The following is a 24,175-nucleotide window of genomic DNA, read 5'->3' as shown; positions in this document are numbered from 1 at the left end:
CAATACACATTTTCTATACAAGTATACTTCTATCAATCAAACACAACAATAAAAACAGATGGGGGAGACAGTAAGAGATAAAGGACAACAAAAACAGTGACACACAGAACACAAATCACAAGCCGCGCAGCAACAGACCGAGACAAAACCAAAACCAGAATTTCAGAAGGGAGCGGCCGTTTGGCCAGGCTCTCCCTTTGAAGAAGGGAAACGCTCTCTTTCCCTCCTTCCCAGACCACCACTGGAGCGTCCTCCAGGGTTGGACCAGGGGCCTCGCGACACGTCTGTCTCCCCTTTGGTCCAGTCAGCACTGAGCCTGTACAGGCACCCCAGGACGGATTCCACGTCGTCCTGGCAGACAAGGACAAACAGTACAAACCACAGTTACAATAATACACAAGTAAGCAAACTTACCTCCGTCTGGCCGATGGAGTGTGGGAGTCTGGGGTCCCCCAAATCCCGGACGAGCCCCCAACTGTAGGACCCCAAAAGCGGTGTCCTCTTGTGACGACCCCAGAAACACAGACTCCGGACCAGACGATGCAATAGAACAGGAGGTAATTTTATTTCATTTGTACAAATGGGCCCTCTACTGCTGCAAGCAGCAAGCAAGCGAGAGGAGCCCCGAGCAGCTATCTCACACAGCTTTTAAAGGGCAAAACCACAAAATTAACATATTATAGGCTGGTGTAAGTTCATTGGATAATTTTCAGTAGCGGGCCTTGTATGGCAGTCTAAAAGTGGTAATGTTGGTGGAAAAGTACTAGGTCAAAGGGATACATTAGGGGAGGGGGTTTCTAGGAGAGAGGAATAGGTTGCTACGTGCCTTGCAGCTTTCTTTCTTAACCTTGAGCAAGCGTAGGGAAGGGGCTTATCTACAAGGCAGGTGTTCTGTGTATCTATGGTTAGTAGCTGACTGCTTTCTCTGTGAACCGGTTTACTCCCCATTTCCCAAGGCCGTCTCTGGAATGGTTTGTCTCAGGAGCCCCATTTTTTTATGGTGGCTCTTGGCTCCTTTCAGTACCTGTAACCTTCTCCCCCCTGCCCCAACTCTGATGCTAATGGGCAGATTTTTTGTTTGTTTTTTAAAAGACCTTGCACCATTGTTCTGGACATTTGGTGCAGCAGTTAAGACACAGCTTGGTATGCTGGTAGCCCATATCAGAGTGCCTGGATTTGAGTCCTGGCTCCACTTTGAATTCCAGCTTCCTGCTCGCCTACACCATGGGAGGGAGTAAGTGATAGCCCAAATATTTGGATCCCTGTCACCCACACAGGAGACCCAAATTGAGTTTGGGGCTCCTGGCTTCAGCCTGGCCCAGCCCTGGCTGTTGCAGACATTTGGGGAATGGATCAATGGCCAGGAGATCTCTGTCTCTCTGCCTTTCAAATAAACAAATGTAAATAAAAATTTTAAACTTTACCACATAAAAAGGTAGAAAGAGAACAAGGTTGTGAGAAAAAGGAAGACAGAGTATGGTGCTGCCATATCATCCCCATTGGGTGTCTGGGCCACTTTGGAGCAGAGTAGCTGGGGTTCAGGCTCTGTGGTCTGTAGGAACCCCCAGAAGAGCCCAGGGAAGAGTTGGCCACGGTAAGTGGAAAAAGAAAGCAATGACTGATTACGATGACTTTGCATTTTGGGTCTGGACTTGCCACTCCTTTCCTGATGCGAAGACACCTAAAGCTTAAGAAACACACTGGGGGCAGGCCCTTGGTGCAGTGGTTAAGCCGCTGCAGCCACGTCCTATATTAGAATACCTGAGTCCAGGTTCCAGCTCCTCCTCCAATCCCAGCTTCCTGCTGATGCCCACCTAGGAGACAGCAGATGATGGCTCGAGTGGCTGGGCCCTGGCCGCTACATGGGAAACCTGAATTGAGCTCCCCACTCCTGGTCCAGCCCTAGCTATTGCAGACTTTAGAGTAGTCAACAAGCAGATGGAAGATCTCTATATGTCTGTCTCTGTCTCTCTGCCTTTCAAACAAAACATGAAATGTTTAAAAAATTTAATAAAAATTTAAAAAATGAGGATTCTTTCAGTCATCTACTCACTAGAAATGAAGAACAGTTCAAGAGGTATGATCTATTGATTGTGGATCAAACTCTTGAACTCATGTAGCATACTGGATATGTTTGTAAATAAACTCATGAGATAAATGCTTTAAAAATTTTTCTCAATTCATTTTTGTAAGATAGTTAAATTTCGGCTCTAAAATGTGACAAAGATAACACAAACATTGTAACTTCCCTTAATATTGCAGGTGGTGAAATTCCAAATAAAATGCTGCCAAGTAAAACCCAAGACAAATTAAAAAAAAAAAAAAAGAAGTTGAGCCATGGCCAATAAGGCAGTAAGGCTTCCTCAGGAATGCAGGAAGGTTTAATAGTGCCCAATCACAAATATTGCCAGTTAAACAGCTCTGCAAGCAACCAAAAGAAGTTACTGGAGCTGCCACAAACATGCTGGCTCTTCCAGGGATCATGGGATGAACAGAAGATATTGGAAAATTGTTTTAAAGATTGATTGATTGATTTGAAAGGCAGAAGGAGAGACAGAGAGAGAAAGAGAGAGAGAGATCTATTCACTTGTTCACTCCCCAAATGGTCTGGCTGGGCCAGGCAGAAGCCAGGAACCAAGAACTTCTTCCAGGTCTCCCACGTGAGTGCAGGGACCCAAGCATTTGGCCATCTTCCACTGCTTCCCCAGGCACATTAGCAGGGATCTGGCTCGGAAGTGGAGCAGCTGAGACTCAGGGCCGTATGGGAGAGATGCCAGCGTTGCAGGAGGCGGCTTTACCTGTTAGGCCACGATGCTGGCCCTGCTCATAGGAACTGAAAGGCTCTGCCGTGGTGGGAATGGTCTTTTGAATCTTCAGGGGGCCCGGGTGGAAAGAGTTCTGTTCTCTCCAGTGAGTTACTCCTTCAGTAAAGCCCATGATAATGAGACGGTTGACACCGGCAGTGATTACAGTTGAAGCTGGAACTCTGCACTGCCTAGTAAATTCAGCATACACTTAACTGTTTATAAAACACTGCCATTGACTTCTGTAAACAAGAGATCATAATAATTCACTCAAATTGGCCAGCTCCGCAGCTCACTAGGCTAATCCTCTGCCTGCGGCGCCGGCACACCGGGGCCGGCCTCTACCAGCTACTCTTGCACTGAAAAGCACTTGAACAGATATTTCTCTATTATCTCAGGTATTTACTCTGTCCTCTCATGTTTTTTCCTATTCTTTCTAGCACTACCCCTATATGTGAGAATATAGTCTGGAATAATTGAACAAAAACCACGTTATTTTTATCTTTAAAAGGTTGTTTTTAACAAAATAGGTTAACTTTTAATGTTTAACATTTGCAATGTCTTTTTTAAAAAAGATTTATTTATGGCTGGCGCCGCGGCTCACTAGGCTAATCCTCCGCCTTGCGGCGCCGGCACACCGGGTTCTAGTCCCGGTCGGGGTGCCGGATTCTTTCCCGGTTGCCCCTCTTCCAGGCCAGCTCTCTGCTGTGGCCAGGGAGTGCAGTGGAGGATGGCCCAGGTGCTTGGGCCCTGCACCCCATGGGAGACCAGGAAAAGCACCTGGTTCCTGGCTCCTGCCATCCAATCAGTGCGGTGCGCTGGCCGCAGCGCGCCAGCCGTGGCGACCATTGGAGGGTGAACCAACGGCAAAGGAAGACCTTTCTCTCTGTCTCTCTCTCTCACTGTCCACTCTGCCTGTCAAAAAAAATAATAATAATTTAAAAAAGGATTTATTTATTTATTTGAAAGTCGGAGTTACACAGAGAAGAAGCAGAGGCAGGAAGAGAGAGAGGTCTTCCATCCGCTGGTTCACTCCCCAGTTGGCCGCAACAGCCAGAGCTGTGCCGATCTGAAGCCAGGAGCCAAGAGCTTCTTACTAGTCTCCCATGCGGGTGCAGGGGCCCAAGGGCTTGGACCATCTTCTGCTTTCCCAGGCCACAGCAGAGGTGCTGGTTCCAGTCCCGGCTGCTCCACTTCCAATCCAGCTCTCTGCATGTTTCCATGTGGGAAACCCGGAGGAAGCTCCTATCTCCTGGCTTTGGATTGGAATAGCTCCATCTGTTGCGGCCAGTTGGGGAGTAAACCAGCAGATGGAAGACTTCTCGCTCTTTCTCTCTCTCTCTCCTTATCTTTCTAGATAACTCTTTCAAATAAATAAATAAATCTTTAAAAGAGAGAGAGAGAGAGAGAGAGAGAGAGCTGGATTGGAACCAGTGCCCATATGGGAGGCCGGCACTGCAGGCAGCGGGTTTACTCAATATGCCACAGTGCCAGCCCCTACAGTGTCTTTATCTAGAGTAATTATCCAGGCCGGCACCGAGGCTCACTAGGCTAATCCTCTGCCTGCGGCGCCGGCACACCGGTTTCTAGTCCTGGTCAGGGCACCAGATTCTATCCCGGTTGCCCCTCTTCCAGGCCAGCTCTCTGCTGTGGCCCGGGAGTGCAGTGGAGGATGGCCCAGGTGCTTGGGCCCTGCACCCCATGGGAGACCAGGAGAAGCACCTGGCTCCTGCCTTCAGATCAGCGCAGTGCACCAGCCGCAGCAGCCACTGGGGGGTGAACGAACAGCAAAGAAAGACCTTTCTCTCTCTCTCTCTCTCTCTCTCTCTCTGTCCACTCTGCCTGTCAAAGAAAAAAAAATAGAGTAATTACCCAGACTTACTTCCTATAATTAATTGACTTTGACACTTATCATCAGGACTTCTACCATGCACTGCTGATTCAAAATTCTTGAATCTGATTAATTTTTAGAAGTCTATAGTATTTCTTTACTGTTGGTTATTTTGTCTATAGTATTTTGAGCAGGACAATCTTCAGAGCCCATAATCAAGAGAATTCTTTCTGCGACTGTCACATATTTTTTTTTTGTTTTGCTTTTTACATATTTATTTATTTATTTGAAAGGCGTAGTTACAGAGAGGCAGAGAGAGAAAGAGACAGAGAGAGAGAGAGAGAGGTCTCTTCCAACCACTGATTCACTCCCTAGATGGCTGCAACAGGCAGAGCTGAGCCAATCTGAAGCAAGGAACCAGGAGCTTCTTCTGTGCCTTCCACACGGGTGCAGGGGCCCAAGGACTTGGGCCATCTTCTACTGCTTTCCCAGGCCATAGCAGAGAGCTAGATCATAAGAGGAGCAGCTGGGACTAGAACCGGTGCCCATATGGGACACCAGTGCCTCAGGCCAGGGCGTTAACCCATGGGCCACTGCGCCGGCCCCAATAATTCCTTTTTAAACACAGGAAGCTGGGGCCGGTGCTGTGGCTGTGGTATAGTGAGATAAAGCCTCCACCTGCAGTGCTGGCATCCCATATGGGAACCAGCTTGAGTCCCGGCTGCTCCACTTCCCATCCAGCTCTCTGCTATGGCCTGGGAAGGCAGTAGAAGATGGCCCAAGTCCTTGGAGCCAACACACTGTGCTCCTGCATCAGAGGCTGGGGGAGCTCTCTGGAGGGTCTAGGCAGAGCAGCACCGCCCCTGGCTGACCCCACACGTGGGCCTGTAGAGCTGCAGCCCTCGGGGGCCGGAAGGGCTCAGGACAGCTCAGTCTGGGGAGATGTCTCTCTCCCGCTTCCGCTTGCCGGTGCTGATGGAGGCACGGGGCACTTCAAACCGCCCAGGGAGCCCTGAGAACTCTGACATAATGAGTTCATGAGGACTTCTCCCACTCAGCAGGCCCCATCTAAACACAGGTGAGGTTCAGTTCCTGATGCATACTTTCAATTTTGATCCTTCAAGGCTCAAGTTCAGAAAAAAAACTCCATTGCTGTGCTTATGTCAGTTTGCAGGTCATACTTCTGCTTGTTATGTGAGTTTCCCAAGGCAACGAAAAGGTCGATCATCTTATCTCCTGCAACATGGCTGCCATCAGACACCTAGAACAAGCCCCTATTCTACACCAAAAACTTCATATGGCAGAAAGCAACACAAAATCACTTTTCCCGGAGCTAACAATGAGCCAATGCAAACACCTAGTGCACTCTTGCAAGAATTGTGCCCCCTCGCCCCGTCAGGCCCACTGCTACAAGCAGGAGTCAACCCGCGAGGACTTGCTCCTTAGAAGCTCTGGCAAGTGGACGTCACCCACATTAACTCCTTTGGTCAACTTATGTTTGTCCATGTGGTGGGAGATACGTATTCAAAGGCTGTATTTGCAGCAGCCCAATCCGGAGAAAAGGCTAGAAATGTGATAAAGGCGGTTAAGTCAGCCCTGCTGGTCCTCGGTGTCCCCTGGACAATAAAGCCTGATAATGGGCCAGCATATACACCACAGGAATTTAATTCCTTCCTGAGGTCCTGGAACATACAGTCTGCCACAGGTATCCCATACAAGCCACAGGGGCAGGCAATCATTGAAAGAACTCATAGGACGATTAAAGATCTCTTACAAGGACAGAAAAACAACCGTATGTCCCCAGACCCACAGCTTGCTTTGACTGAGGTCCTTTTCACTATCAAGTTTCTTCCTTTTGATTCCAAGGGGTCAGCCCAGTTTATAAACACTGGGGATCCTTTCCATCCCAGACCCCGGCCCCTATGGTTAGGTGGAAATACCCCTGACAGGAGAATGGAAGGGGCCACACCCTCTCTAACCAAAGGTCGAGGATATGCTTGTGTCTTTCCAGAGAATGCAGCACAGCCCATTTGGGTACCAGCCAGAAACATCCAGCCTGCAACTGACAGCCAACCAGAACCAGCTGAACAAGACTGAGAGTCAGCCTTGTTAGCAGACGCACCTGCCCTATCATCCTACCCTGGGAAACTGCCCATAGCCACATCCAGTAATGCTTCATACCCCACTAGCTCTAGTCAGCCACTCAAATGGCCCACAGCCTGTGTGTGGTCACACAATTCCTGGTTATCATTCTTCCTCATTCCTACCCCATCTGAGCAAGCACACCAGTGGTCTCCTGTGTTGAGCACTGTTTAGTCAACGACAGGTAAGATCCCCTGGGGGACAACCTAAGACAGGCACAGCCGCGTACAGAGACCACATGGACACAGGGTCAACAATGGTATGGCCAAAAATCATGTCTCCCATTGCTCAAAAATAAATGAAAGGGGGAAATGTGGTGGAATGAGAAGGCCATGTCAAGATGGCCGCTGGCAAGCGAGCGTCAGTTATTCAGGAATGGCTTTGAATCCCACCTGGCAGTGGAGCCTGCCTGGCAACAGGCTGTGATTGGATGGCTTCCAATACTGCCTGACAACAGGCTGTGATTGGTTAGGGTATAAACCACCCCATGACCGGATTGGCTGTCTTGGCTATATAAGCTGTTGTACTAACTGAAATAAACGAGTCTGCGGGCTGCTTGCCTCAAGCCCACTTTCACCGACTCCCGGCGTCTGTGTGGTGACTCCATGCCTCTAGCCGCCACCAGGCTCCTCCTCTCAGAAACAACTCCACTGCAATATTGTTGAGAAATCAACTGCAACAGTGCACATGTGGAAGAAGCTGGACTCAGGGGCCGAGGCAGGGGATGGACCCCGGGTGGTCCAGGAGGGGATGCACGTGTCCCAGTGGTGTCTTCCCCATGTTGCCTGCCCTGGGGTTGTCATCAGGGACAGGGCCCAGTCCTCCTCCAGCCCCATCTCACTCGGACTCCTGCTGGGGGATGCTGTCTGCCATGAGACCCTCACCAGAAGCTGGTGCCGTGCCACGCTCTCGGGCTGGTCAAGCCACAGGCAAAGTGAACTTCTTTCATTTTCTAAGCAACGCGGCTTCAGGTATATTGCTATTGCCACACAGAGTGGCCAGGACTCCCCTCCAACTTCAGCGAAATGCCCTCCAATGTCCCTGAAGGGTTTCTGAGAAAGCCTCTTCCCGAAGCATCAGGGGTTCCCCATTCCGGATTTTAGTTGAGGTCTCCCTAAACCAGCTCTGGCTTCCTGTGCCCCCTAAACCCCCAGGTCTGAGTCCTCTGTTAGGGGTGGCTGGGGGTACAGGCAGAGGCCAGCTCAGCAGCACTGCTCATGGCACCTGGGAGTCCGGCAGGACTTCGAGTCCCTCAGGTCAACCTTTAGAGACATCGCGGGGCCTCATCTGTGTCCTGGGAGACAGGAGCCGGGCAGGAGCTGGGAAATGCTGAGTCTGCGAATTCACCGCCAGTCCTTACAGGGCTCTGGAGCCGCCCCTGCGTTTCAGGTGAGCCATGGCCCGCGTCCCTGGCTGAGAGCTGTGGCTTCACGGCCACAGAGATCACCTCTGACAGTGGTGCTTGTGGGAGAGCAAGGTGACCTGCGTGCTAGGGCCCTTCCCGCCCACAGCACATGAGCTCAGCACACAGACCAGGCCCCTCCTGCGCGCTGCGGCAGCCCTTCCTGGAGAACCTCTCTGAGTCCCAGGGCCAAGGGCTCTACTCCCGTGGTGTTCACACACAGGCACAGCCGAGAGCAAGTCCCTCTCACCTGCACCGAGAATCCATGCGATTCTATCAAATGTGCCTCCTGCCTACGCTACCAACACCTGGTCAGTTGGGCAGTAGACGTACTCTGGCCACTGGTCGCCTCCCAGCCCACAGTGCACATCCTCTCCCATGTGGGAGAGCCATGTGGGGTCAAGCCAGGGATGCTGCAGCCACGGCCGCCCAGGTCTAGGGGAGAGCACAGAGGTGACACAGGCCCTCCAACCACAGCTGTTCCTATTGTGCTGATCTGTCCCAGAGGTCACGGGCACTCACGGCTGCTGCTCTCCCACCCTGGCCCAGTCCCCACAGGGCACAGCTGAATCTCAGGCATTGTCTGCAGGGTCCTGAGTGGGTCTCTGCCTGGGGCTGGGGGCTGTGGAACCACCCATCTCCCCAGGAACACGGGGAAGCTTGCTGTCGCTGGGCGCCGGGGTCACAAACTGGAGCAAACTCCTTTCCATGGAACAATTTAATACAGGCTCAGCACCACCTGAGGGTGGCGGTGGGGGAGGGGGCGGGGAGGAGAGTACAGTGGCTCCTGGCACGGCTGTTGTCTTCCAGTGTCAGGGTGTCCTGGCCCCAGGAAGAGCCTGGGCGGTGGGGGCTCAACCAAGTGCATAGGATGCCGTGAAGACACACGGAAGGCTGCTGCCCAGCCTGGGCAGGACAGATGGTGGACTCGGCCTCTCTTCTAGGAGGCACCCATCATCCAGGTGCCCCGTTGAATAAGAGGTAAGGAGGCCTCTGGCCAGGGAGGGCACGTGGGCCTGGTGTCCCAGCCCAGGGCTGGCTCTGGCCGGCTCCAGCCCGTGACTCTCCCCAGAGTGCGTGGGGCTGCCATGCCAGTAGTGGGGAGTCTTCAGCCGTGGCCCCCAGGCAGGGACAGCCTGCATGGGCCCTGGTTCCGGGGACTCTGAGGCCCGTGGAGGAGCCCACATCCACAGGCCCTCCTGGCTGCCAGCGTCGGAGGAGTCGTCCTCCCTGTGCTCTGGCCCGCTCAGGTTAGGGAGACTGGCGCACTGGCACAGGCCTCCCCACCTCGAGCACTTTGGAGACTCCGTGGGGCTGGCAGAACCTGGAGACTCTGCGGTCCCCACAGGGGAGCCCAGGCCGAGGGGCTCTGGGCTGCCTTCCCAGCTCTCCTCCTCCTCCACGCCTTCCCTCTTGGTGATGCGGAGGCCAAAGCTTCCTGGAGGACGGATCATCACTGCACGGGTAGCGGGACCCCTGGTCTGCTCCCACACTGCCACTGTGTCCTGAATGGTGATTTTGGCCTTCGGAGCAGTGGGGGCAGGAACGTGCATCTGGGGGACGCGTGCCTGCCCCAGGGGCCTGCTGCACTGTTCGATGGCCTTGGCTGGAAGAAGAAGAGACGCGGTTTGCTTCTCCACAGCCCCCGTCTGGCCTGCAGGGTGCCTGCCCCGACCTCATCCTGGGGTCCCCATCACCACGTGTGACGCTGAGGACTCTTCCAGGCTGCTGGCCCCAGACGGGAGGGTGTGTGTAGCCCGGGCAAGGGGAGCCCTGGGACACCACCGGCTCCTCCTGCACAGCCATCACAGGGTGGATGGCCCTGAACTCCTTGCCTCACTCTCATCTCTGGGGACTAAAGCACCAACTCAGGACCCCGTCCCCTCCCCCACCTGACCTGCTGCGCCCTAACAGTGCATTGGCTGATTTCCCGCATCTGAGTCCCTCCTACATGGCTGGAAAGGAACTGAGCCTAAGATGATGGGGGTGAGAGCTGGGGCTGTGGGGCAGACATGGAGTCCGGTTCAGGACTTGGGGACAGGGAATGCAGTTTCTAAAGAGGTGGCAGGGGTGCCCTGTGTCCTCTGCCCCTGGGCCACTGTCTCTTTCCTGGTGAGACTGGGCTGTCACCGCTACTGTCCCAGGAGCACCCAAGGAGGCAGCACCTGGAGGCACAGTGGGGCCTCCCCAGTGCCTGGACAGCCTGCACCTGGGCCCCCACTTAGAGCCTCTAGAGCTGGGACAAGCCCATCTCTGCTCTGCATGGGGACCCAGGCGCTCAGGTCCATGATGGCAGCAGCAGCAGGGGATGAGCACGGGGACCCCTCCCCACTAGAGCCCAGAAGCCAGCGATGCTCCGGGTCCCGCTGCCTTCTGTTGGCCCGAGGCTAGGGCTGCAGAGCCCACACTCTTGTTTTCTGCCGTGGGGCCCCCAGCCCTGCCTCTGTGCCCAGCCCTGCTCGCAGGAGTGCACTCGGCCCCCACAACTGGGCTCAGGGCACCTGGGCCTTCCAGGGGTTCTCAGATGGCTGAAGGGGATCCAGTGCCGGTAGCCTTTACATCACTGCACAGGGTCTCCCACAGCCCCACCTCCCTCTAGCCCTGCCCACATGCAGGTGGGAGCCCCGCCCACCCCTGTCCTAGGAGGGTCCTGTGTGCAGACAGCTGTGGTCATCGGGCCAGGAGCCTGTGTGGGGTCAGTTGGGGAGGGGCCCCCTGGGCAGGCAGGGCCACTTCTCATCTTGCTGGAGTGGGGGTCCAGCTGTGCTCCAGGCTCCTGGGGGCACTGAGCCAGGGCACCTGCTCCAGACCTGGGCAGGGTAGCTCAAGGCGGGGCCTCCAATCCACTCCAGAGTGGGGGTCAGCCGAGGAGCCAGAGCCACAAATGTCCTGAGGACAGCTCCACGGCCCGGCCCCAGAGTGGTGGGGGGAGAGCCGGCACCCACAGGAGGATTCTGGGAAGCTGCCCGAGGCCCTGCCAGGCCATGCTGACAGAGCTTCAGAAAGCAGAACTGCTGAGCCCGGGGAGGACAAGGAGGACCAGGAAGAGGTGAGGCCCTGGGCGGGGATGTCAGGGCCTGGCACTCCCACTACTGACTCCCCCAAGGGAGCATGGGACAGGGCCGTGTGCTGGACTCACCTTCGGGAGGCAGGAGGCACTGGAGCTTCCCCAGCTCACGCATGGAGGCCCGCAGCTGCCTGATGACCGCGTCCTCGCTCAGAGACCAGGCCTGCTTCAGGGTCACCTGCAGGAACTCCCGGAGGTGGTCCCGGGGCATCTTCAGCAGGCGCTCTAGACATGGGGGTGGGTGTCAGGCTGGGAGGGGCCCTAGGGATGGCGCAGCCACCATGGCTGCTCCAAGCCCTGTCCCAGCACCAGACATGGGCTGCAGACACCCTTGGACACCCTTGGGTGTCACGCCAACCACTAGAGGGACTGCTCAGGGGCCAATTTCCAGTGCGATGACCCTGGCCACTTCTCCTTGTGGTCTGTGGGGGCCTGGGATTGGGGATGCAACAGGGGGATTCTCAGTGCCCTCCTGAAGGGAACCCAGGCCTCCCCAACCCCCTCATCCCTCCCTCAAGCCCTGCTCCCGAGGGACAGGCAGGGGACCCCCAGATCCTCCATCCCCAGCACCCGGGCCTCTGTGGGCCCTGAGGACTCACTTTGATGGATCTTGAGGGCCGTGTATGCCATGGCCGGGAGCACGTGCTCGCCCTCCAGGATGTATATATCCCATATTCTCAGAGCCAGGGGGAACGGCACCTGGGGACAGAGGCATTGGAGGACCCGCCCGTCAGGGCCTCAGCAGGGCCCACAGGGGTGGGTGTGCAGTGTCACTCCCCTAGGACAGAGGGAGACTCCAGGAGGCTGATCACACAAGAAGGCCAGAGCTCCTCCTGGGAGGGGAGGGGAGGCCATGCCTCATGGCCACATCCCTGCCTACTCAGCGAACCAGACCCACAGAGGATGACCATGTCCTGTCCTGGACCCTGGGGGTCTGCACACTTTGGAAGCCACACTGGAGATGCCAGACACCCCAGGGACCTGGGGAGGGGTCAGCCCTTGGGCTGTGCTGCCACCAGCCTCTGCCTCGGGGGGTCTATGGATCTCCTGCCTCTCACTGTAGGGCTCTGGCCTTTGCCAGGCTCTCAGGATGGGTCCTGGTGGAACCTGTCCCCTCCTTGCTGGCTCTGAGGCTCAGCCTCAGCTTGGACCACCCTTAGCAGGGCTGGACAGGGCCTGCCTGGTCTGCACAGCAGGCTCCCTCCTGTGTCTGCTGGGGCTGGGGGAGCTCAGAGTCACAGGCCACCAGCACCAGAGAACCAGGCACTGGGGCAGGAGCTTCCCTGGGCAAGGGGTCCCCGGGGCACTTACCCCATCCAGGAAGCACTGGATGTACCAGTGGGTGGTGGAGTCCTCCAGGCACACACCCTCCTTCTCCTAAGAAGAGGCAGAGGCAGAGGGGGCTCAGGGCCCAGGGCCCAGGGCCCAGGCCTGACTCCCTCTAATCTGAGCCCTGGGGCAGAGCCCCTGGGTGCAGGAAGCCCAGCAGCAGGGGCATCCCCCCTCCCAGCCATGCAGGTTCCTGAAGGGACACAGGTCCCTCCTTCCACTCTGCTCTGGGGACAGCGTCTCCCTTCAATCTACGCCAACTCTGGGGGACCAAGTGCTGGAAAACAAACCAACACCCAAGCTGCCGCGGACCCCAGTAACCAAGGAAAGTTTTTGTGAGGTCATGGCCTCCCCTGGCTCAGGAAGCAGTCCCATGAGCCCAGAGCCCCCAAGAGGAGAAAGGAGATGCTTAACTTACCAGGTGTTTCTCCAGGGAGGGGAGCACGCGATGCACAATGAGCCCCAGGTGTTGCTGGAATCGCTCCAGTTTGGGGGTGTTCGGTTTGTAGAAACCTGAGTAGAATCAGCCACACCCCCATGTGAGAGCCTCCTCCTAGGAAGGCTGGAGAGCCCCAGGCCTGGGGGGGGTGCTTCTGAGCACTGAGGGTCAGGGGAGGCTGGACCAGGGGCAGGTGGGGATGAACGTGGCCAGGGCAGAGGATCTGCTTAGGAGGTGGGTGCAGGTGGGTGACTGTGTGCAGCCCAGGCCTGGCTGCCCCCTGGAGCCCGCTGGGGTGGGTGCAGTCAGACTGGGTGCCTCCTGACCATTCCAAGACTCAGGAGCGAGGAGGGGGTGACCCTACAGGGGATGCTGCCTTCCACAAGTTCCCTGGGTGTGGCTCTGTGCTTGAGAGTTGTGTACAGACGTGTGAGGCAGAAGAGCCAGAATCGACCTGAGTCACTGGACAAGGACAGGACCCCTTGTTCTGAAGGTTCCCACACCCAGGATGGCCATGGCCAAGCTGCAGGGACTTTGGGTGGTGGTAAAAGAAGGGGGCTGCCTCAGTCTGGGAGGCCTCTGCCAGCCCTGGCTTCTAGGGAGCCCCCCCACACACACACTGTGACACTGTCCCGCACATTCAGGAGCCAGTGAGGGCCGTGCACGGACTTGCATGCACTGGGCCCCACACGCCATCCACCTACCGTGCATCGCGTGCTTCCTGCTTTCCATGAGCTGCACCAGGGCCCAGAAAGCGTCCTCCTCGGGCATATACATGAGCAACAGCGCCACCACATGGCTCAGACCCTGGCTGTAGCCCACCTCCTGCAAGATCCCAGAATACCTTTAGGAGACCTCCCCTGGCAAGAATGATATCCTAGGATGGCCCACCTCTCAGGCAGATCAGGGTCACCCACTGAAGGGTCCAGGAAGATTTAGGCACAGGGAGCCCCTGTGCCTGAATCCTGCCACTTGGTGTCAGCTGCCCAAGAATTGGAGCCCAGAGAAGTTCTCCAAGTTCCTGGAGGGAATCCTGCAGGGCCTGAGCTTAGGCAGCACAGGGGGAGAGCTCAAGTATGGACACCTGTTACCCCCAAGATGTCAGCATGGGCCAGGTTGCTGTGGGAATCCAGATCCATGCCCATGGAAGCTTCTGGACCCCTGAGCTCTGCAGGTGAGCCGGTGGCCCTTTCTCACATGAGGAAGAAGTAAGCCAGGAAGTGCTACCAGGACCGGAACAGGAGGAGTGCCTCTGGCATGGGTGCAGGCCTGGGCTTCCTGAGTGCCAGGCCCCCTGGGAACCAGGGCACCAGGCAGGGTTGGCCAGTGGCAGGTCAGGGGGGTGGGGATGTCCAGGCCTTGCTGGGTCACCCATGGAGCCCTGCGCCTGCTCCACTCATGGGAAATTCTGAGTGGGTGGTTGTGGCAGGGGTGCTGTACAGAGTGGGATTCAGGCCCATGGGTCCAACCACAGGGCTGGTGGGTGTAATGGCATCAGTGGGACACACAGCAAAGTCGTACACCTGATCTGCCCTGCCTTCGTCCCCCGCCCCACTGCGTGGAATGCTAGCCCTGGGAGGGGCTTCCCAACACGGCCAAGCTCCTGGGGTCTGGAGACCAGCCCAGGAGAAGGCTGCCTTTCTCCTCCCAGAACTTGAGGTTGGGTCCAAGAGGCTCAGAGCCTGGCCTCTACCGCTCTTCCTCAGATCTGTGGATGAGCGAGGCCCCCTCAACCCAGGCTGGGATCTCTGTGACCAGGGGTGCCCTGCAGGGACTGCCGGGATAGCACCTGCGCTATGATCCCAGAATACTCACGGGATTGTAGACGGAATAGGCCATCAGTATGTGGAATAAGGCCTGTTGGCTGGAAGAGAGAGGACAGAGGCCGTGTGTCTTGTGCTGCCGAGGCTCTCAGTGCAGCTCTGCCTAACAGAGCCTGACAGCCACACGCAGGGCCCGTGACACTCTGCTCATGCGCAGTGACGTCGTCAGGGCACCTGCGTGTTGTCCACCATGTGGGTGAGCGCCGCCTGCAGGGACACGCACACCTCCCAGGGCGCAGTCACGTGCACTTTCATTTCCCAGGTGGGTGTTCAGGGCACAGGTGAGCGTCCCACTGTGGGAGTGCAGTCCCGTGGGTCCAAGCTGTGCAGAGTCAGCCTCCCATGCACGTTCAGCCTTGTAGGGAGCAGCACCCGGCGTCCTCAGTGGTTTTAGTTCCCCCCTCCCACAGCTGTGCGCTGGTGCCCCTTTGTGGTGTAGGGAATAAGTGTGTGTTCATGCGCTGAGGAGGTGAATTGTGTGTGCTTTCATGAAGGGTCCCCCCCGAGCCTGTGTTCCCGGGATACTGGGGGGCTGCCCACTGCTTCCTTATGACTGAGTTGAAGGGCTCCTTGAATATTCTGGAAACAACACCTTTATTAGTTAGATTGCTACTATTGTCTCCCCTGGTGTTTCTTTTCATTTCAGTCTCTCCACAGTGTCTTGGGAAAGTTTGTGTACTATAGAAAAGGCAAGTTTGTTTTCTGTGCTCAATGAACTGTTTTAGGCTTGCACCCAATCTTCCCTAGGGACCCCATGTGCCCCAGGACCCTTGCTCCTCCCACCCGCGGGTCCTCCCCAGCCCAGAGGCCTCACTTCATTCCGTAACGTTCCCGGAACATGAGGTGGTTTCTGAAAGTCCATGCGATGGCGGAGTCGATGTGATGGAAGTGAGTGGCGCCCAGCCTGGCCAGCTCTTTCATCTCCTGCAGGGCAGGGACAAGGGGGAGGGGCAGCCTCAAGAACTGCACAAGCCCCATTGCCACACAAGGACCTCAAGTCCACGTCAGCTCTTCTGGCTGACATGGAGTTCCCTGCAAGCGCTCATTCCTTTCTGGGTCCCACCTTGAGGGAGGGTCATGGGCTCCCTACTTGCCTCAGTGCCCACGTAACCCTGACGGTCAGCAGCAGACAGGGGCTCTGAAAGGTCCCTGTGCACTCCCCCTGCCTGCCTCAGCTCTCAGCACAGACACGGTCTGCCCCCAGCCAGGCTTCTGAGCCTCCTAGCTGAAATCTCAGGCCCTGCCCTCCAGGAGTCAGCCACAGCCTAACCACTGCCCCATGCTGCCCCCTGCTGGAGGGGCCCATCTCCATCTTGACATTGCAAGCCACCCTTGGCTTGGAGCTGAGCCTGGGCAATGACTGTCTCCAGGCCCAGCTCCCAGGGCCAGCCCCAGACTGCAGACTTGGGGGAGGCAGGGTGGGAAACACAGCTGGGCCCTGCTCCCTGATGGCAGCCAGGGGCCATGAGAGCCAGCTGCAGTTGACTGCCCTCTGCTCACACCAGTCCTCACTCCCTCCTTTCCCAGAAGCATTGAGAGCTGTCTGACCATTGGAGCGGCCTCTCCAGGCAAGGGCAATGCCAGGGGCTGCAAGTCCATGTGAAGGCAGGGCCAGCTGTGGGCAGGCCTAGGTGAGGGCCGGCCAGCTGCGGGCAGGCCATGTTAGCACAGAGCCTGTGGGGCTCCCTACCTCACACCATTGTGATCTCATCCTGGGAGACCCCCGCCCATCAGGGACCAGCAAGTCCTCTCTTCTGGCCATATGCCAAGCTGCCCAGGTGAGCTCAGCAGAGAGCAGGTTAAAGCCTCTGGCACAAAACACACCTGTCCAGTCCCAGCTGGGTCTGAGGAGACGTGGAGGAGGCACTGACTAGGATCTAGGGAGAGGAAGGCAGGATGGGGAGGAGGCTCCCGAGGGCTCAGTGAGGGACGGTCCTCCACGGAGACTCAGGCTCCTGAGCAGGCCCGAGCAGGCCGGGCCCCCTTGGGCTGAGTGCAGAGCCGTACCGCGTATTTGCCTGGGTTCTGGGCCTTCCTCTTGTCCACCTCCAGCATCACGGCCCACACCTTCCCGCGCACCTGGGCAGGGATGCCTTTGTAGATTCTGCGCTGATACTACAGGAGAGAGGAGGCTCTGGTGAGTGGTGAACGTGGCCACTCGTGGAGGCAGCGCAGGGTGAGACAGCAGAGGGAGACGCCAGGGGCTCCCTGTGTATTGGCAGAGGGAGGATCTGCCCAGAGGGGGGCCTTATGACCCACAGTGACTGGAGGGCCAAGGGCTCAGGGGCACCGGCTCTGCCGTGTACGGACTGCCCCCTACAGGGCTCCTGGAACCACGCCTGCCCTGCATCCGGGATTGTCTTCAGCAGTGACTTCAGATTTTCTACCAGGACAGTGTCCTGTGTGTATGGGGAAGGTGTGCCCATGACCTGTGTCTCTAGGGACTGGACAGTTGCCCCTGGGCATCTGAGAGGCAGGCGGTGCCTGGCACAGGAATGGGCACTGCTCAAACCCCAATTCAGCTCTCAGTGTTCCCGAGGGGCCCTCATCGCCACGGTACCTTGTCGCTGCCGCGGTATTTACTATGGTTCTTGATCATCTTTATCCACTTCTGGATCCTTCTTACCTCCTGTTTACGCTGGAAAACGAGACAGGATGGCGTGAGCCCAGCTTGGGGCTCTGAGAGGGGCCCTCGGATGCAGCTCAGGAGCTCTGTGGGTGCTCAAATAGAAGGAGCCAGAAAAGGCACAGACCGTGAGCCCCAGATCTTCTGTCTGGGGGAGCATCGGTGGCCTGGCCTCTGACCCGAGCTGCCCCGCCTTCAAGGAAGAGCCCCTGAGCTCCAGCCAGGTCACTCCCAACCATGCCAATGAGTCAGGGCGGCCGACAGCAGACGCCCCTGAGCTGCGGCTCACTTCTGGGACAGGTGAGTGTGGTAAGATGTCAGCAGGTGCCGTGTAAGTACCGCATCGCGGGACCTTATGGCGCTCCCACTCACCACTGCCGAGCCCCACGTGCCCGTCCGCCCAGCTCTGCTTCCAGATGACTGGCCCATGGCCAAGGACTTGTCCTTACCTTTGCCCCCGGGGTGCTGTCTTGGGGCAACTTCTGCTCACTGGAAAGCAAGGGAGGCGGAGAGGTGAGGACAGGACCACAACAGGCACCACGACCTCCCTAGTGGGGCAGGGAAGGACCAGCTTCATCCTCTCAGCCCAGGGGACTGAGATGGGGAGGGAGGGGCTGGTGACCATGAGCACAGGGAGCCTAGGGCCAGGCAGGGGCCCTTGCTGCCAGTGGGGGGCTCCAGGCCTGTCAGAGGTCCACCTTCGTGGGTGTGTGGCAGCCCCCCACAGCGGTTGTGGGGTGGCTGTCCTGAGCAGGGCCAGGCTGCCCAGGGCTGAGGCAGCTATATCCCCACATCAGCTCTGCCCAGGACGTCACCCTGGAACTGACCGAGTCTGGGTGACCTGCCTGAGAGATGCTCAGTGCTGTGAGTGTGCACCTGGGGCTCGAGGCACCTGGGACCCCCACACCCCTCAGGGTCCCCCACTGCCCACCCTCCCCCCCGTGCCCTGGCCTCCTGAGGTCATGCGCCCCACCTCACGCCCTCCTCTGTCAGCCCAGACCCTGACCATCTCTCCACCACTCTGCTCCTACTTATTCTCCAGGTTCTGGCACAACATGGAGGCAGAAGCCCTTATCCCCGTGCTAAGGTGGGCTGCTGAGTCATGCCAGAGATGGCCCGAGATGGCTCCATCCCTCCAGGTTACCGGAGCCCACCCTCCAGCAACGGGGCCTCTCTCCCCGACATCTGTGGGAACAGCCTCCACGTCCGACTCCTGCCCCCAAATGCTGACCAGTGACTGCCTGTGACCACAGCTGGGCTCAAGGTCGGGACCCGGGGACAGGTGTGCCGCCTCATGTTGGGGTTTCTGACCCCAGTCCCGCCCTGGGGTGAGCTGGGGTGCGGAGGACTCACTGCAGGAACCCAAGCCTGTCTGGGACGAGGCAGCCGCCCTCATCGTCCTCTTCTTCGGGCACCAACAGTGCCGCTCCTCGGCATCCCTGCAGCCGAGAGGGACCCGGATGAGAAGTCACTGGGGGAGCTGTCCACCTGCCCCCTACCCCGTGTCCCCAGGGAGGCTGGGTCTGGCTCTCACAGGCACAGTCCTTGAGGCAGGGCCCCACCTCCTCCCCCAGCACCCTGGCCGGTACCTGCTCATATTGTCTGATGAGCGCTGCTCGCTCCTGGGCCCTCCGGGACCTCAGGGCATTCATATCCAATCTGTAAGACACACACGCACATGAGAGCCAGCACCGGGGAGCCCACAGGAATGCTGCCCTGAGGGCTGTCCCCCTGGTCAGAGGGGGGACAGCCACACAGCCAGGCAGGCGGGCACCTGGTGTCTGGGTCCCTGGAGGATGACTTGTGCAGAGCACAGGGACTAGGGACGGTTGGGGAAGGACAGCCCCCACCTTGCCTCCCCTGCCCTTGGAAAGGAAGCTCCTCCCCCAGGCTGGCATCCATGTGTCCTCCAGGGAGCCCAAGTCTACGGGGCTCCCTGGCCTGCTACCAGCTCCCGCATCTCTGGGGCTCTCAGAGCCGGCCTCCCTGCCCACCTGATACCAGCTGACCCGACACCTAGTCTTGAACCCGTGTCCAGACACAGACTCACACCAAGGCCCATTCAACACTGGTGACCAGCAGAGCGGGAGGAATGAGATGACTGTGTACACGCTCTGCACACAGGGGCAGCACTCAGAGCTCCACCACATCACTCATGGAATCCAGTGTGGGAGACCAGGGCCACCCCCTGGCAGGACCTTCCCCACACCACAGCTCATGCAGAGAGCAAGTCCCACTCACCTCCATCGCGAATCCATGTGATTCTCTGAAATGCGCCTGCTGCTTACACTACCAACTGGTCAGTTGGGCAGTAGACGCACTACTGGCCTCTGGTCGCCTCCCAGCCCAGAGTGCGCATCTCAGTGACTGTGACATCACAGAAGCCTGCCAGCCAATCCCTAGTGGCTCTGCTGTGGCAGGGCTCAGGGTCCTCAGGCCTGGCTTCATTAAAGGTCACCAGAAGTGGGGCCTGTGTTCTCCCCAGGGCCCAGGTGAAGAGGGCAGGGCTCTGGCAGAACTGCCCCGGAACCAGGGGTGCCAGGGCCCTCTGCCACCTGCCGTCACGGTCCCAAGTCTCAGGCAACCGGCACCTCCTGCCCCTCCTTTCTGCCTCTGCAATTGTATTACAGCCCAACTGTGAAGGCCTCTTTCTTTGAACACAAGGTCGCATAGGGAGCCCCACATAGACCTGTCCCCACACTCGGGGCTGCCCCTGCCATGACCTGAACTGAGACTCCCAGGGTGCAGCCTCCTGTCCTACCACAGGCCCCACCCCAGCACTGCCACCCTCTGCTGCCCCTCCTGCTCTGTTCCAGCCCTTCTTCCCTGGAGTTGTAGGAGGTGGACACAGGGGTCCTCTGGGATGGAGGCAGGGGAGCGTCCCGCTGAGCACCTCAAGCCAGCGTGGCCCAGCCTGTCCAGAGCGGGAACCAGGGCCCTGTCCTGGACACGGGCCAGGGCTTCAGGCACAGAGCACTGAGAACTCCTGGGCACCAGCACCTGAGCCGCATGCTGGTAACACCGGGCTGCTGCTGACCATAAGGACAGGGACAGCACCCTTCAGGCTGCAGGCAGGAGTAGCCACAGGCCCGCGGCTCCCCGGGGTGCTGATCGCAAGGTTGCTCCCCCTGGGAAAGTGGCTCAGCCCTCCCCCAGCACCTCCTTGGTCCTGGGCCCCACACTGCCCCTAAGCTGCCACCTTATGGCCACAGTCGGTTCTTTTCCCTTCAAGGGCACACTGCTCTGCCTCTCTGCCCACTTCCCTTGCCCTGGCATGGAGACCACAGGGTGCAGGGCCCTGGTCACCCACACACCTGCTGGCCTCCTCTGTGGAGTGTGAATGAGTGCACCGCTGTGTCGTGTCCAGCGATGCTGTCCAGCAACACTTGGGTTTTAACTGATTCTTATATTCCCCCCCCCCAACTCAGCTTCTCAGCTTTAAATTGCATTGTAAACTCTTTGGAAGACTCACAAAGTGCTGTAAAATAACACAGCGAGTGCTGAATGGGGACCACTCAGCTTCAGCAGTCAGATGTTCCTAATTGGGTGGAAGACGCCCATTCGTTTTCCTTTCTCTGCCTGAGTTCAAACTCCAGATGCCTAGGCTTAGTGTTCTCCACATTGCATTTTCCTTCACTGGGGGGGAGGTTTTTTCCCCAGAGTCCATGTGCAGGGAGCATGGGTGCATGGGCCCCAAACCAGCTCCTGCATGGACGGGCGCTGGCCTCCTGGGGTGGCTTAGGGTGCACAGGGGTGAGTTCCTATTGTTGTTGCTACAAATGTTTCCTTATCATCAAGGTGTTGTTACATATGTTTAATTCGTGGATCTTGGGGTGTGGTTGCTTCCATCCACTGTTCCCCTCAGCATAGGCCTGCAGTGGCCAGTGGCTGAGGCCTTAAAATAAATAAATCTTTAAACAATAAAAATTAAAGTTCAAAATAAAAGCAAGTTCCTCTACTTCTCTCCCTCTTTCTCTCTACATCTTTGACTCTACCCGCCGCTCCCTGCACCCCCATGGGATGTTGGCCACCATGTTGGATGCAGCACGAAGGCCCTCCAGAGCCATGAGCCAATCAGCTCGTGTGGCTTGGACATCGCCCCAGTCTGTGGGATTCTGTCACAGCAGCAGAGAGCGGACCGAGACACCTGGTGTCGCCTGTGTCCTCACTGCACATAGATTTGCATCTGTCAGACGGAGTGTGGTGGGACACAGCTCCAGGGTCCCACAGGTGGGGTAATGAGGGGGTCTCTGCTCCCCAAGCCCTCCCATCCCCTGGGCTCCCTTTCACTCCTGCAGAGGCAGGGGTCCCCCATTGCTCCTCTGTGGAGGGAGCTCAGTGAGCACAAAGAGCAGGTCTCCCCTGGGGTAAGTGCTTTAGACAGAGTTTGTGGCACCAAGAGGGCTGTGGGACCTTTAAGAGGTGGGCAGAGTAGGAGGTTGCTAGGTGAGATGGGGTGGGGCCCTGGGAAGGCATGAGTGCTGGGCTCCCAGAATCAGGGCTGGGCCAGCCAAAGGCAGGAAATGCATCTGGGTCTCCCTCCCTTGTGGGTGATGGAACCCCAGTACTTGGACCACCACCTGCAGGTGCCACCTGAACCCCCGAGTGTGCATTAGCGGGGAGCTGGAATGGCAGCCAAGGAGCTGGGAGTAGAACCAGGCCCTCTGACTGGGGATGTGGGCGCCCCAATCCGGGACTTCACCGCTGCCTGGAGCGCCCACCCCGACCTCTTCTCTCTGTGAAGCCAGCCCAGGTACAAGTGTGGGAGAAACAGGAAAAGAATCAGCCCACCCTGCCCCCCTCCAGCAAGCCACCGGTGACAGGAGCGGCTATCTGGGCCTCCCAGCAGCTCCTTGGTCACCAGGATGACACAGATGTTCCTCCCGAGACAGCCCTGTGCCGAGTGCCCTCAGTGAGTTGTGACAGAGCAGGGGGCAGGTAGCAGATCCAGGCCCAGAGGGCACAGACAGGAATGTGGGGGGCCTGAGACAGGCGGCAGCATCATGACCACAGGGCTGAGCCACCGCAGACACCCAGACCCTGGGCCCACTGTGCGGGAGACCCCATGCGGGGTGTGTTTGCGGGGTCACAGCTGCGTCCACAGTTGGGGGTTGGCACTGGGACCAGCTGAGGCACGAGAGAGGATTTCTGGATCATGGCCAGGGGTGTTCATGCCCCCTGACCTTTAGGTCCTTCTGTCTGGTCAGGGACCCCTTCCCACCCCTTATGTCCCTTGGGCCTGGAGGTGGGAGGTCTCATATCCATCCATAGGTGGGCACCACTGCTACCGTGCATGGCCTCACACTGAGCAGCCGAGCAGGTCTCCCTGCAGAGGGCGGGGCAGCAGAGTGGCAGCTGCTGTGCAGTTGGGCACGCGCCCCGGCTCTGAGCCGCAGTGTGCTCACGGTGACGCTGGGACTCTCCCTGCCGCTCTGAAGGAGGCTAGCTGGCTATGCCTGGTCAGTGACGCGTGTGTCCTGCGGATCTCGGCCATGGCGACGGAGACCACACACCCCCCCGCCCCGCCCCACACTGCACCCCTGCAGGAACAACACGGACAGCCCTGGATCCAGCCACCACTGGCAGTCACGGCAGCCGGCCCCGCTGCACCGCCCGCCTCCCACACCCTTGCCCGGTGTCTGGTCCAGCACTGAGCAGACTCTGTGCAATGTGGGCTTTTATTGTTGCCTCCTCCTTTGAGAGGCCGCCAGTGCGCGGGGCTGCACCTGCTGAGAACGTAGGCCCAGGGTGGCCCTGGGTCTTCTGGCTGGGAGGGCTCCCTTAACAAAGAGGATCTGAGAAGATTTTACTCTGCAAAGAGAAGTTGGGACACCTGGTGAGGCCGGGGACCATAGACACCTGCAGGGCGCAGGCACAGGGCACTTCCTGGGGAGGAGCTGCAGCCTGGCACTGGATCTGGGCAGCTGAAGTCAGATCCTCTCCTACACCCTGGGTGCCTGAGAAGCTCTCCTAAAAATCCTTCCATTGATGAGGAATGAGGGGGAGGTTCTCTGTGGGGGGTGCAGGCGAGGCTGGGACAGGCAGGGGCTACACAGAAGGCCTGGCAAGGTGGCAGTGGCACCGGGGGCCTCCAGGAATGCACAGACCCCAGTCCGCTGGCCCCTTCTGTCTCTGGCACACTTGCAGCCTAGCAGTGCCCATCCCTGCCTGTGCTCCACCTGCAGTCAGGGTTTGGTCTGCTTTTTCCCCAGCTGTCGCCAGGCCCGGGAGGACAGGAAGGGCTGTTGGAGGTCTAATTCCAGGCTCCGGAGCCCCAGATGGCCGTTTGGGGTCCAGGGAGAAGGAAACATGAGGTCTGGGGGTGGAGGAGGGCACCTGAGGGGTCAGGGTGAGTTAGTGAGATTTGAAGGCAGACAGCACCCAGTGGTCACCGCTTGGAGAAGATTCGACTCGGGCGCTGGAGAGGCTGTGGCCAGGGAGGCCAGAGCTGAGATTTTACAGAGGCAGGGCTGCCGTGGGGACAGCGGCCCTGGAGGGTCTTGGGCCTGCCTGGGGGAGCTGAACAGCCATGGAGCCCAGGGCTCCGGGTCCACACAGTCTCCCTCCCTGTACTTGCCCGCACCGTGGTGGGGGGGCGGCCCCCAACTCTGCGTCCTCATCTGGAGGTTCTTCCCACAGAGTCCCAGGCTGGGCTGTGGTGGGCACGAGCAGTGCCCCCTCCCCAGGGCCCCGGAAGGAGCCGGTGTTGGGC

The 24,175-nt window shown here is 58.1% G+C and overlaps 1 protein-coding gene across 2 annotated transcripts; it reads right to left on the bottom strand.

Annotated features, from left to right (window-relative positions):
• Nucleotides 1–8,908: 8,908 nt before the first annotated feature.
• On the bottom strand, nt 8,909–22,001 carry LOC127486211 (TBC1 domain family member 3D-like). 2 transcript variants are annotated; one of them, XM_070062509.1, is made up of 9 exons: nt 19,053–22,001; nt 18,817–18,902; nt 16,845–17,952; nt 13,719–15,761; nt 12,994–13,088; nt 12,558–12,623; nt 11,846–11,945; nt 11,319–11,471; nt 8,909–9,785 (listed from the first exon to the last, which is right to left on the bottom strand). In XM_070062509.1, the coding sequence occupies exons 4-9, from the start codon at nt 13,789–13,791 to the stop codon at nt 9,034–9,036; spliced, it is 1,239 nt and encodes a 412-aa protein (XP_069918610.1). In that variant the 5' UTR covers nt 13,792–15,761; nt 16,845–17,952; nt 18,817–18,902; nt 19,053–22,001; the 3' UTR covers nt 8,909–9,033. The 2 variants fall into 2 exon arrangements, with proteins under 2 accessions (XP_069918610.1, XP_069918609.1); XM_070062508.1 differs by lacking the exons at nt 18,817–18,902; nt 19,053–22,001 and having other exon boundaries at nt 16,845–16,952; nt 17,398–18,381.
• Between the last annotated feature and the right edge of the window lie 2,174 nt (nt 22,002–24,175).

This window comes from Oryctolagus cuniculus, chromosome 18, assembly GCF_964237555.1.
Source record: "Oryctolagus cuniculus chromosome 18, mOryCun1.1, whole genome shotgun sequence".
In the NCBI taxonomy this organism is placed as follows: domain Eukaryota; kingdom Metazoa; phylum Chordata; class Mammalia; order Lagomorpha; family Leporidae; genus Oryctolagus; species Oryctolagus cuniculus.
Note: the sequence above shows the minus strand (reverse complement) of the source record. Positions and strands in the feature narration are given on the sequence as shown.

Coding starts and splice junctions, on each gene's coding strand:
- LOC127486211 (XM_070062509.1), bottom strand. CDS start 13,791: ATGTATATGCCCGAGGAGGACGCTTTCTGGGCCCTGGTGCAGCTCATG. Junction 13,089..13,718: donor CAGGAAGCACGCGATGCACG/GTAGGTGGATGG, acceptor GATTCTACTCAG/GTTTCTACAAACCGAACACC. Junction 11,472..11,845: donor GGCCCTCAAGATCCATCAAA/GTGAGTCCTCAG, acceptor CCCCATGTCTAG/AGCGCCTGCTGAAGATGCCC.